Source organism: Tachysurus vachellii, chromosome 15 (genome assembly GCF_030014155.1).
Source record: "Tachysurus vachellii isolate PV-2020 chromosome 15, HZAU_Pvac_v1, whole genome shotgun sequence".
In the NCBI taxonomy this organism is placed as follows: Eukaryota; Metazoa; Chordata; class Actinopteri; order Siluriformes; family Bagridae; genus Tachysurus; species Tachysurus vachellii.
In genome coordinates, this window is record NC_083474.1 from 12,069,286 (window position 1) to 12,083,286 (window position 14,001).

At 36.8% G+C, this 14,001-nt stretch overlaps 1 protein-coding gene across 1 annotated transcript; it reads left to right on the forward strand.

Annotated features, from left to right (window-relative positions):
- Nucleotides 1-5,898: 5,898 nt before the first annotated feature.
- Nucleotides 5,899-13,573, forward strand: LOC132858531 (cytochrome P450 2M1-like). Its single transcript, XM_060888914.1, has 9 exons — nucleotides 5,899-6,033; nucleotides 8,343-8,505; nucleotides 8,589-8,738; nucleotides 9,351-9,511; nucleotides 10,428-10,607; nucleotides 11,036-11,177; nucleotides 11,358-11,545; nucleotides 11,664-11,805; nucleotides 13,371-13,573. The coding sequence occupies exons 1-9, from the start codon at nucleotides 5,899-5,901 to the stop codon at nucleotides 13,553-13,555; spliced, it is 1,446 nt and encodes a 481-aa protein (XP_060744897.1). The 3' UTR covers nucleotides 13,556-13,573.
- The last annotated feature ends 428 nt before the right edge of the window (nucleotides 13,574-14,001 follow it).

Here is a 14,001-nt window from a genome sequence, read left to right on the forward strand (position 1 = left end):
TTGGAAAGCTTTTTAAATGACATGTTATAGTAATATTTTTTGTCATTCAAAATATAATAGACATATAACAACAGAGGGTCTTTTTTTAAATACACTGTAAAAAATTTGGAGTGGGATTTACTTGAAAAAAGCTTGGAAAGCTTTTTCACTCAGAAAAGGCTAGTAAATTTACAAACATTTGCCAAGTAAAAGCCTAAAAATAATTATTAGTAAGTTTAATTAGACATTTTTAAGTTTTTAATTGTTAAGTTTACTTGGCAATTCCCAGTTAATTTTATTGACTTTTTGTTTGTAAATATTACTTAAGTAATGCTTATAAATATATGATGATTTTTGCATTTTTTTTTACACAAGAGGCCTAGTTATCTTTTTTAGTTATCCTGAGTAACCTTTACTTTAAATATTCTTTAAACATTATCTAACATAATTTGTGATGCCGGTGGCTTAGTGGTTAGCACGTTCGCCTCACACCTCCAGGGTTGGGGGTTCGATTCCCGCCTCCGCCTTGTGTGTGTGGAGTTTGCATGTTCTCCCCGTGCCTCGGGGGTTTCCTCCGGTACTCCGGTTTCCTCCCCCGGTCCAAAGACATGCATGGTAGGTTGATTGGCATCTCTGGAAAATTGTCCGTAGTGTGTGATTGCGTGAGTGAATGAGAGTGTGTGTGTGCCCTGTGATGGGTTGGCACTCCGTCCAGGGTGTATCCTGCCTTGATGCCCGATGACGCTCCCCGTGACCCGAGGTAGTTCGGATAAGCGGTAGAACATGAATGAATGAATAAATGAATTTGTGATGCATTATAACTGATGTCTTCAATAAAAAAAAACACTGACAGACATTTTCCTTGAGTAATTTTATTAAAGAAATGATCAAACCAATGGACAAACAGTCCATGTGAAACAGTTCAGTACAACTTTAGCTTAACAAGTCTTTTGCGGACATTCTCACTTGAAAAACAATTAGCAAATACAAAAAGTTTGAGTGCCAAACAAAATGGCCAGCTAGCAGACTTACATCAATAGTTGTCTCTGCAAAGAGATAACTTTTGGAGAAAATTTCAAAGCATCCAGTCCAAGAAAAAATTTCTGAAACACTTCAAATGTGTTTCTTAGCTTAAGTTCAGGGAGTAAATGAAGCCCATGAGCAGAAGGCAGGCATTTGTAAGATTCTTGCATCCCGACAGTACAGCAGTTCCCTCAATGACGATGATGACGTCAGCTATGTTGGCATCTTCCTCTCCTGCAGTGCTGCCCAGTACAACGATCTTCATTACATGATTGGTGAAGCTATCTTCAATCATGTCTCTTCTGACATCCTGTCAAATACACAAATGAGTGAAAAAGTGGTTACAATACTGTACAGTAAGTTGTATGTTCTCTTTATTTTTATGTGATAAGTGCCCCACACAGAGGTTAAATCTGTTATTAAATGAAGAATGAAAAAATTAAGAACTGAAGAACTGTGTCTGCAAGACACTTAAACTACTTGCAAAGCTTCAGTACTGTAAAATGTTTTCGGCACTTGTGTAAATATTCTGTAAAGTGGGGATGCCTTTAAAATGTTTTCATAAATTATGAAATTCATAAATAAATAAATTTACCTTCTATTGACTAAATCAATATTTGGTGTGATCACCCTTTATACTTAAAGGGTTAGTTCACCCAAAAATAAAATTTCTGTCATTAATTCCTCCCCTTCATGTTGTTCCACACCCGTAAGACCATCGTTCATCTCCAGAACACAAATTAAGATATTTTTGGTGAAATCAAAGGGCTTCTGATCCACACATAGGCTCAATGCCATTACATCTTTTGAGGTCCAGAAAGGTTGTAAAAACATTGTTAAAATAGAGAATGTGACTACAGTGGTTCAACCTTAATGTTGTGAAGCGGCGAGAATACTCACCAAAAATGTCTTAATTTGTGTTCTGAAGATGAACAAAGGTCTTACGGGTTTGAAATGGCATGAGGGTGAGTAATAAATGACAAATTTCTTTTTTGGATGTTTTTTTTTAACATTTTGGAGATATTGCCACAGTTTTTTCTTGATTTAGGCTGTCTCAATTTTATCTCTTTCTTTGTGTTATAATAGACAGACTCAATGAAATGTGAGATCAGAACTTCCGTGGAGCACCAACTGTATGACTCCCTGTGCATAAAAAAATCTCACTTGAATATTACAAATAATGGCAAAATGAATGTTTAGGAATGTAAACTAGGATGAAAATCTAATGTGCCTTAGACTTTTGCAGTACTGTACACATAAGAAGTCAAAACGAAATTTGAATTTATCTATTAATGTACCTGGTAGGCTTCAATGAGCTCCTCAGATGATTCTCCCAGATAGGAAAGCAGGCACCGAATCACAGCATCTCTCTTATCTTCAACTCGCTGTTAAAACAAAAGAAAATTGCAGCGAACATTAACAGTGTACAACTCCAAAAAATATATATAAAGTCAGGAAGCAGCAGGATATCAAATGTGTAATATATACATTTACCTGGCAGAGAAAATCTAGCATACTTCTTATTTTTATGCCTGCATCCCCACCCTTCATTTTAAACAAATCCAGGAGCTTTGGAGTGTAGAGGTCCAGTGTTTGCAGAAAGGTTGGCTCCAGGGGAACTGTGGTTATCCTTCTGAACTCATTCTTAATCAAGGACAAAGAAAATAAAATGTAACAAGATTTAGTAGTCAAATCACTATTTTTTTGCCAAACGCGCACACACACACAGACACATCATGCAATACTACACACACACCAATTTAGAAGATGGCCCAGAATAACTTCCAGTTTTAGTTTTGTTTTACATTTTAACCGAATCAAAATTTTACACAAATACCTTTTAAGATTGTATATGTATATATATATATATATATATATATATATATATATATATATATATATATATATATATATATATATATATATATAGCTGTAAGAAGTATTGCCAACTTACCTTGCATGAACTTGAATGGTGAGTGTAATCTGTGGAACATAAGAAAGAAATGTTAGTCAGAAAAAGATTTTTTTTTTTTACCAAATTTGAATAAATATATTGATCTTTTTTATTTGAAATTTGAACAGTTAACGGTAATTTATTTAGTATCAACAATAAATGTTCGCAAGATCATCTGGTAGAGTTGCCTGAACACATACACTACATCACTATTTTATAGGTTCAATAGAACGTATAATCTCTGTTTCTCATGATTAAAATGCATCAAATGTTTATCGATTTTATCGATATGAGAAAACAGTGTACACTCTTAACCTGAATTAGTTGACATTACTAGAAATTTGCGAGGAAACCTGTTGCACTAAACCATTTTAGTTTTTACACAGGATAAAACTAAACAAGTTGTCTGAACATAGAATCTTAAGTCATGCGATAGACAAACCAAGTTACTTAGTTGTTAGTTTTAGTCTTTACTAAAATTTATTAGTTCACATTACTAATGTTTTTGAGCATATGTTTTATAAAATAACTATTAAGTTAAACAAATTATTTTAAGTAGAAATAAATGTTATATTTAAGCAATGTCTTATAATTTAAATTATACTACTTAAATGAGATTTTATCTATTCATTTAATAAGAAATTAAACAATAATATCATTTTATTTTTTTATTGTTCACAAAAAACAGGTAACACTGCAATGTACTCAAGTTCACAATGTTAACAAGAAGAATCTTAGACAAGTGGAACTTATGTGCATCAATTTAGTTAAATGTGCACAGACAGTCTTGATGTAGGCAAGGAAATGGTACAGTTCTGCTGTAGCTTCCATGTTTTTCCATCACTTTCACTGTAAAATGTTAATGAACATCTGCAAATGACTACATCTTTTAAGCAGTTGGTACTAGAAACAAACAAAAAATAATAAAAGTTTCAAGAGAAACTTTAAGAAACACATTTTTGAACGGTTATTTCACCTGAGACATATGCTAGAGTTAGCGACAAGCACATGTACATGCATACACGCTTATATGAACCGACAGAAGAAAAAAATTATGCCAGCAAAATACTCACAGTAACATGAGCTATTTCTGTCAGGTCAGAAATAGCTCATGTTACTGTGAACGGACAGAAATTGAGAAAAAAAAACTAGCATCAATCATCACATTTACACTAAGTTAACTTATTAACATTTAACTAACATCGGTTTTAGGGTAATCATTTATTGTCAGAAAGATATTTATATATTAGACTATTTACACTCACTGTTTCAAAGTGCTTTCTAACATCTACGGTTTGCACGCCGAGGACCAGACAGCAACGTCACGTTGACCTGTTTCAGGCCCCGACCCTACTGTACCTCTCGTCGGGCAAAGTTCACTGTTCATTAAACATATGCGTAGATTACATGTAAAATACAAGACAATTGTTTTCGACACAGATGCATTTTGCTAATAACAGATGTTTGTGCAAATCGGTTCTTTAGCAAACTTAACTCTGTCAACTATTAACACTTGACGCCTTAACTCTTTAGCCACCAGACTGCAGACAGCTTAATAGCTCTATAATTTTCTGCAAACGTAGCTAAATTGACCAATAAACAAATATTTAATTAACTTACTGTGTAATAATCACATCAGTCTTCGTACGGTGGCTGGGAAGTGCAAAACAAATTAACAAATCCTAAAACAAATGAACAAATCCGAAAACACTAACAAATCCCAAAACAAATTAACAAATCCCAAAACAAATTAACAAATCCCAAAACACATTAACAAGTCAGACAACCCGGAAGCGGTTGGTATAGTTTGTGAATGGAAACTTACCATCATCGGACGAGACACCTTTCATTCACCTGTATATCTTTAATGACAGGTGTCTTGTCCAATGATCGGTAAGTTTCCATTCAAAAAGGATACCTACCGTGTCTGGGTTGTCCTTGTGTTTTCGGATTTGTTAATTTGTTTTCTACTTCTCGGCCACCGTAGGAAACCCCCGAGGCACGGGGAGAACATGCAAACCACACACACACACACACACACAGAAACATGCCGCGAAGCTCTCCCGCGGAGTGAGGAAGAGGTGGACAGTTGAAGTGTCCAATGGAGTTATGAGATTTGCGCTCAAGCTATTTTCAAGACTTTAGATTGGTTAATAACTTGTAAAAATAACAGACCCACGTGGGGACTGACCAATAGCATCGATATGTGAAAAAATATGAAATTGACCAAATTTGGACATACGAGGTTTCCGCCCGACAGCGACGCTATGTATTTAAGCACAATAAATCAAAACTAAAACTCAAGTAGCTTATTGAATTAAACGTGACATTTTGAAATAAAAAGACAAAATAGTATTTGTTTGTAAAATTTACTTAAATGATGCTATCTTTATTTACAAGTTCAAAAAATCATTTTTTACAGTGTACCTCCTGTTATAGCCTATTTTTTTTGTATATTTACTTTATAATAATCTTTGCTATTTATAACTTTTGGAAATAAAAACAGTATATTGTGATTATGGTCTTTTATAATTGCACTGAATTTCTAATCAAATAAGAGGAAAGAAATATCATTCTAATATTATATTTCCTTGAATTAAACCTATTATTGAATGTGTTATGCAACAGAAAGGGGCAGTCCAAAATATTAGTAATTGTAATGCTCCTGTTATTCTTTAATGTGCAGTTATGTGAAGAAAAGATAACGTTCATTTGTATATGAAAATTTCTTTGTGAAATTTGGCATTTCAAAAGTACATTTCAATATTAAAACCTTCACCTCCCTTAAAAAGGCTTGATGTTCAGGGCTTTTAGACCTCCCATATCATATTCTATAATTGGGATATCCACGTAACTAGAGTTTTATTATTGCATAAGAAGTTAAATAAAATAGTCTCAGCAGAAGCAGCTGTGTCAAATTTCCATCTGGGAGGAGCAGAAAAATGAGTAATTACAGGAGTTCTATGTCTTATCCTCATTTAACACCATTGCGGCTACCTCCAGGTCCTGCTCCTGCACCTGTGGTTGGGAATTTCTTTCAGGTTTATGTAAAGGAACCGTACAAGTATTACCTCGAGGTTAGTAACTTATCTCTCATCTTATTTTTGTCACTCGACTGAACACGACTTCCGTAAAAGTTAGTTGCTTATTGTACATCCCATTTCATATTTAGTCCCCCTTTGTTGTTATAACCTCCATTCTTCAAGTTCAAGTTTCTTTATTTGTCATTTCGCTACATGTTGAGACATGCAGTGGAACGAGATGTCGTGTCTCACAGGTCAAACGATGCAACATCCATACAGACGTTAAACATAGGATGACCAGACGTCCTCTTTTGCCCGGACATGTCTTCTTTTTGAAACCTAAAAATGTGTCCGGGCGGAATTTCTAAATCGTCCGGGATTTTGTTATTTTAGCCTCAAACGTGTTTACGGCGAATTTGCATTGCTCTCTCTTTCATTCACATACTAGTCACGCCCTCCCCTACAGTTCGCTTTGCATTGAGTGGAAGTGTAGGGTGTAGAGCTACCGTCATTGGTCAATAGTATTCTCTGTACACATTTAATTGGTCAGTCACCTCAAGCACCTTGTTTACCACTGGCAAAGCGCATGGCTACCCGGCATCTTCAGCCATGCCGAAACGCAAGTGTAAGTTCACTGACGAATTAAAACGAAAATTCTTACTTAATGAGTAATTGTAGACTGTTGGGAAAGATTCAGTCCTCTGAAAAATAGCGCCCCTCCCCTACAGTGATAGGCTAGTCACAGCTCCCCTCCCCTACAGTGATAGGCTAGTCACAGCGCCCCTCCCCTACAGTGATAGGCTAGTCACAGCTCCCCTCCCCTACAGTGATAGGCTAGTCACAGCTCCCCTCCCCTACAGTGATAGGCTAGTCACAGCGCCCCTCCCCTACAGTGATAGGCTAGTCACAGCGCCCCTCCCCTACACACATACAGATGTATTGTGTTGCTGTGTCTCGCTCTGCTCACTCACAGTCACACACACAGAACAGCTCTCTTAGGGTTTCTTCAGCTTTTTACTTCGGGTTGTAACGTTAATAATACGTACTTACTAACCAGTAGAGTTCTGGTAAACGTGGGTTCGTTCAGACGTGGTGCTTGCTTGGTAGAATGCGACTCGCATGGCGTCTCTGCCTGTCGGAGATTTTTTTTTCTTTTTTAAACCTTCAGCTGTCTCTAACCAGTAACCAGACACTGAGTGTCTGACACGTTTTTGCTGTATTTCATAAAAACATAAAGGTAGTAAGCTAGTGTTATAAATATTACAAATTAATTAGTAAGCTACACACACACACACACCTGGTGTGGAAAAAAATAAAAAAGAACCAAAAAAATAATAATAAAAAAATCACACTGATCATAAAAAAATTAAAAGTTAAAAAAGAAAGTTATGTTGTTCATTACATTTTACTTCATAATTGCACTGCATTGTTTTGTTTTCATTGTTGCAAAACTTGTTCTGTAATATAGTTCGTTTGCTATCGTGATCAAAACCATTGATCTGAAGCTCAATCCTGATGCTGTCCTGTAAATATTTTTCTAATCAGCAATAAATATAACAATTTCTGATCAACCCGTATAAATTGCATGCTTAAAATAACATACCGGTTAAAGCCCCGCCCATTTCAAAACAATCCCCGCCTACTTCCGGGTTAGGCCCCACCCACGCGCGCTGAAGTGTCCTCTTTTTCACACCCAAATCTGGTCACCCTAGTTAAACATCAAAAAAAAACACAAAGCACAAAACAAAGCAATACGATTTAAATACACACACAAAAAAATACACTCAAGCAATAAATATAAGTATGAAGACTCTACAATGCTTCCTTGATATTGTACACGTGCAACAGGAGGCATTCAAAGTCAGCAGCTGGTAGCGGACTAGTGCAAGATGCGGTGTGCAACATGAGCATGTAAACATTTAAACATTTTTGCCAGTGTGCTAATGCTGAGGTGAGTGTGGCTGGTGGTGGTCAGGTGGGTCACGTCACAGGAGGCCTGTGTATTTTCAGGGGGTGGCAGGTAAGGGTATTTTCTGGTAAGGGTTTACACTATGAAGCTTTGCTGTAAGAATTTGTTAATTTAGCCAAATATATATTAGTGAGGTCAGGCTCTGATTTTGGATTCATCTCAAAGGTGTTCAGTGGGGTTGAGTTCAGGGCTTTGTGCAGTTCACTCAACCAACCTTTGCACACACTTGCACACAGTCTTCATGGTGCCCACCTTGTGCACAGGGTCATTGTCCTGCACGTTCAGGTTGCTTAGTTTCAGTTAAGGGAAATTGTAATGCTTTAAAACATACAAAGACATTTTGACATACATTTGGGTGCTCCCAATTTAAATTTATGACATATCTCTCAATCAGCTCAGTAAAAAACATGGATGTATTTTCACCCTTTGGTTTGCTAAAACACCTGTTGTGGTGATCTCTGGATACCGAGCCCTGAAAGAGACCATGATTGGTATGGGTAATGAGTTTAGTGGAAGGGCAAATTACCCCCTCATAATGAAGATCACAAATGGATATGGTAAGTTCATTTATATCAATGAGTTTTGAATTATTTTGTACATTGTTACACACATTGTGGTCAGAGCAGTTCTTGCACTCCAGGTGTTTTGGTCAGCAGTGGGGAAAGATGGAAGCAGCTTCGGCGGTTCACTCTGTTAACCCTGAAGAACTTTGGAATGGGTCGGCAAACCATTGAGGATAAGGTGAAAGAGGAGGCCAGCTATCTCGTACAAAGTTTTAGTACATTTGGAGGTACAGTATTGCTTATTGCTGTAAGATTTATGCAGAACCTGAATTTATGAATTTCTTTTTCTTTGTTTCTTTTTCCTTTTCTAGCAGAAATCTCTGTGCCATGTCTTTTCACATGTAATCCAAAACTGCTTTTGTACTATTTGAAATATGTTGCCTTCTATACTGACATACAATAATTTTTTTATACAATAAATTACTCTTCCAACGAAAACTTTTTTAATGCTGGTAATATAAAATGTGCTGACTCAACTACTTAAATTTAAAATGCCTTTCGTACCTTTTAAATGAATCCTTTTAAGTGGAATTTTATTGCAATATGGTTGCATATACATTATATTATTTTTGTTAGTGCAGACACATTGTCCTTCTTAGGGTTAAATATTGTGGTTACATGTACAAGAACAGTGGGGTTGGACAGTTGCTACTAAAATTAGAGACATGTATAGTTGAGACATACCTGTGTTTTGGTCAAACCGCTCATGGTCAGTGGGCATATAGTTGTTTGAGCACTGGAGATGTCTGTAATTAATTACTGGGTGTTCACTCAGTACATACACTTAGATAAGAGCCTAATTATGCAAACAATTAAGATCAACTTTTATTTTCTTACAGACTCTGCTTTCAATCCAGGAAACATGATAAATAAAGCAGTGTGCAATGTAATTTGCTCAATCATATTTGGCAAGAGATTTGAATCTGATGACCCACAGTTAAATCTTATGCTCGGGGCTGTTAAAGACTATTTTAATGTTCTCAATAGTCCACTTGGGCAGGTAATGTATCATTACTATTCATTCTATATTCATTCAATAAAATACATTTAAAATAACATTAAATAACATAGATTAGGTGCGGAATGTATACACTCACTGTCTACTTTAATTGGAACACCTGTATACTGTACCTGCAGATTTATGTAGTTATCCAATCATCCAATCATGTGGCAGCAGTTTAAAGCAGTATATATCATGCAGGTACAGGTGCATTAAGTTAATGTCACATATCAGAATGAAGAAAATGTGTGATCTCTGTGACTTGTGGCCTGAATTTTGGTACCAGATGAGCTGGTATGAGCATTTCAGAAACTGATCTCCTGGAATTGTCACACACAAATTGTCTCCAGAGATTATACAGAATGTGCAAAAACAAAATCTGTGTGTGCGTGACAGTTCTATGGGTGGAAGACTAGGTGGTAAGTGAGGTCAGAGGAAAAATAGCCAGTTTGCTTTGAGCAAGTGGGGCAACTGACTAAGAATTGCATTTTCATCAAACACTCACAAGGTTTTATCTTTACTGTCACAAAAGAGCATGACTGAGCATGTGTGAGAGATAGATGTACTATGATACAATATCTTAATGTAAGCCATTAACTGCCTTTGGATAAGCCTTCTTAGAGATTTTGTTTCAGTGGCGATTCTGAAATATTTTGGGGGTTTCTCTTTATAGATTTTGTGATTCTGGTTTTGCCTTGCCTGTTTTTAACCATGCTTTGACTAAGTGATTATGTAACTGCAGCTGCAGTAGTCTCAATATACCATGGATATAAAATGTCTACACACCTCTGTTAAAATTCCAGGTTTTTGGCCATATTACAAAATATTGAACAATTTATTATTTAGCAAAGAACTTATTTTAGTACTTACTGTAATGCATAGTTTATGTAACATTAATATTGTTCTTTGCTTACAGGCTTATAATATTTTTCCCAAAATCATGGGCCTTTTCCCTGGCCATCTCCATGACATGTTGTCAAAAGTGGAAGAGGCCAAAGGTTTATTTAAGCTTGAAGCAGAGGCACGGATGAAGACACTGGATCCTTCTTCACCCCCTAAAGATTTCATTGAGGCTTTCCTTTTACAAATGGAAGAGGTAAAATCCTTCTTTTCATGGTTTTTTTATATAGTATATATAGTATATGTTATCAAACAGCTACAATACCTCATTAATCTCATAATTATTCAGCACTGGTAATCCTGTAGGCAGAAAAAATACAATTTGTACACAGCTACACCCTCAGCTGGATTCACTTCTTATCCATTTGTCACAAAAAACACAACACTTAACTGAAGCAATAGTCTCAGTGTCCTTACTAACACTCCATGATGATGGCTAAGCCTAGTTAAGCTCCAGTCCACATTTACAGTACAACTACAATCTTTATAGGCTACTGAATAAGAATAGAAAGCTGCTCAGATTCTAGACATATTCCAGAGGGCAGCATTGTTCTGTTTCACTAAGCAGAAAAAAAACTGTTTCAGTTTTAAAGATAAAAACTAAAAAAAGTTTTTTTTTTGCAGGAAAAACATAACCCTAACACAGAATTTAACTTCAATAACTTATTGTGCACAACATGGGCCATGTTTAGTGCTGGCACTGAGACTACGTCTTCTACAATCAGACAAAGCCTGCTGCTAATGATGAAGCACCCAGATATTCAAGGTAGGGGATGAGCATTTTTATAAAGGAATATACTGCAGGAATAAAGCATTATTGGTGGAGTAGCCAGTACTGGATGTGGAATGCACTTACAGTGTGATGATCCACTGACACGGAATTAGCACTGCTTTGATATGTAGGTATCTGATACAAACGCTGTGTTATACCCATCATCTTGAATAGCACGAGTCCAGAGGGAGATTGATGAGGTGGTCGGACGAGATCGGAGCCCTTCCATTGATGACAGACAGAACATGCCATATACAGATGCAGTCATTCATGAAGTTCAGCGTACCATGGATATTTCACCTACTGCTGTTCCACATAAAATGTTATATGACACTGAGTATAGGAACTATCTCATTCCCAAGGTACCTTAACATATGCACAATGTGACCTTCAAAACTTTACATGTGTATTTTAATGCACAATCATTTCATGTGTTCAATTTCAGCTCTGCCAACTTGTGCTTGTGTGTTTTTTCTTAAGGAAACCATGGTTCTTCCATTGCTGTCTTCTGTGCTTTCTGACCCTGAGCTATGGAAGAACCCTGACAATTTTGACCCTGAGAACTTCCTGGATGAACAGGGACGATTCAAAAGAAGTGATGCATTTGTTGTATTTGGAATGGGTAAGCTAAAACCTAAGATGTGCAACATGTCACTCACTCATTTTCTACCGCTTATCCGAACTACCTCAGGTCACAGGGAGCCTGTGCATATCTCAGGCGTCATCGGGCATCAAGGCGGGATACACCCTGGACGGAGTGCCAACCCATCGCAGGGCACACACACACTCTTATTCACTCACGCAACTACGGACAATTTTCCAGATGCCAATCAACTTACCATGCATGTCTTTGGACCGGAGGAGGAAACCAGAGTATCCGGAGGAAACCCCCGAGCCACGGGGAGAACATGCAACCACTAAGCCACCGTGCCCCCTGTGCAACATGTTTTTACTTTATAATATTAAACACTGCACACTCATTTACAATTAATGTCCAAGCATATTTATATATCTAGTGCTTTTCTGGTTAGGCCTTTCCACATTCTGCAATGATTTAGAAGTGTAAATGCCTTGGCTTTAAATTTTCTTTTAAAAGGCAAATAATTAAATAATTACCTGTGCAAACTGGTAGTGTACAAGACACAGAGCAGGAGCTTCCCAAGCAATGATCATAACCAAAAAATTGTTATGGAGTACAGCATGGAGTGCAGATAGAGGTTCAGTGTAGGACCCATTAGTAGGATAGAGGTTCAGTGTAGGACCCATTAGTCACCAAAATGCTGATATATTCTTAAAGGAACTAATTGCATGAAGGGTGAATGCAGAAGTGCATGCGTAACACCAACATAACAGGGTGTTAGTCAGGGGACAAACCAAGTAGTTTTGTTAGCTGATTGCAGGAGCAATGCATGTTAGGATAGTGGTGCTTTGGAACACAATGTGGGGTCAGCTGTGTGGGAAATAACTCAAAATGGCCTTTCACCTGTTAGTCTGTTTTCCTCTTGTTAGGAATTTGCTCAGGTAAGGGTGGTACAGAAATGTCTTCTTCCATACACACATCATCATTTCTTTACTATAATGATATCATAACCAGCTTATATGCAGGCATTATTGCACAAGGTTAGAGAAAAAAAGGAAAAATGGGAAAGTTGATACAAGGAAACAGTCTGAGTAGACATTCCAACATTGGAGCAAAGCAAACAAGGTAGAAAATAATGAAAATGAGCTCCCGTTCCTTTAATGTTTACTTTTTTAATTCTTGCCTTATTCCTGGGTTTCTAATCTCCTATCTTATCAATTCCTCAAAAAATACAGGGTTGTTGCTAGTGCTGCTTTACTACCTGGCAAAGATTTATGCCTGCACACAGAAGGGGGCAGTCTGAAACCTTATAAAGAGGCATGGACACGTTTAAGCTGATTACTTGTAATATCATGTTGATGTGTCTGTGATAAAAGCAAGAGCACATAACCACGGGTTTGCCTGGGAGGGCACTTCGAAATATATATTGACAGAAAAATAAATATAACCCTTAATGTGGCACTTATTTTAATGTAAACAATTACTGAATAAGCCAGTCACATGAGAACAGTACAGGGGGTTCAGTTAATGTTTATATGAAACATCAGCATTTTATAATAATTTGTTCTTTGTTACATTCATGGCTCTATTCTGTCTGTTTTTCACAGGGAAGCGGGCCTGTTTAGGTGAAGCTCTGGCCCGAGTGGAACTGTTTATTATGTTCACGTCTCTCCTCCAGCACTTCACCTTCAGGGCCACTCAACCACTGGAAGAGATTGACACCACTCCTGCCATTTGTGGTTTTGGCCGTTTACCTCGTTTTTATGAGTGCTACGCTGTGCACAGAACATAAACAGCTGTTTTTCTTGGATGGTATCTTGATTATTTTTTTCTTTCTAACTTTGGTCTTGCTTCTTCCAGGAGCATAAATGATTAATGGCCATTACCTTTATCTAGCATGGCTATATCAATGATGAAATTATTACAATATACAATATATGCATGCCAATGTTCATGCCTATTAATAACAAACTAAATAGCCATTAATCTACACGCAAATACATGCAGTAAATAATGATATTATGAGAATATGGACTTTTGGAGAAACAACACCGAAATTTGGAATAAATGCTCAGTAAATCAAGAATCAATAATTAAGTAATTTAGCCAAGTAAACTTCATGATTGAGTCATGATTGTGCCTATTAAGCCCCAACTGGTGCCACCTAGTGATTAAAATTGATTGAGTGGTTAAAAAGCATTATTATTAATAAAATTACACACACACACACGCGTGTGT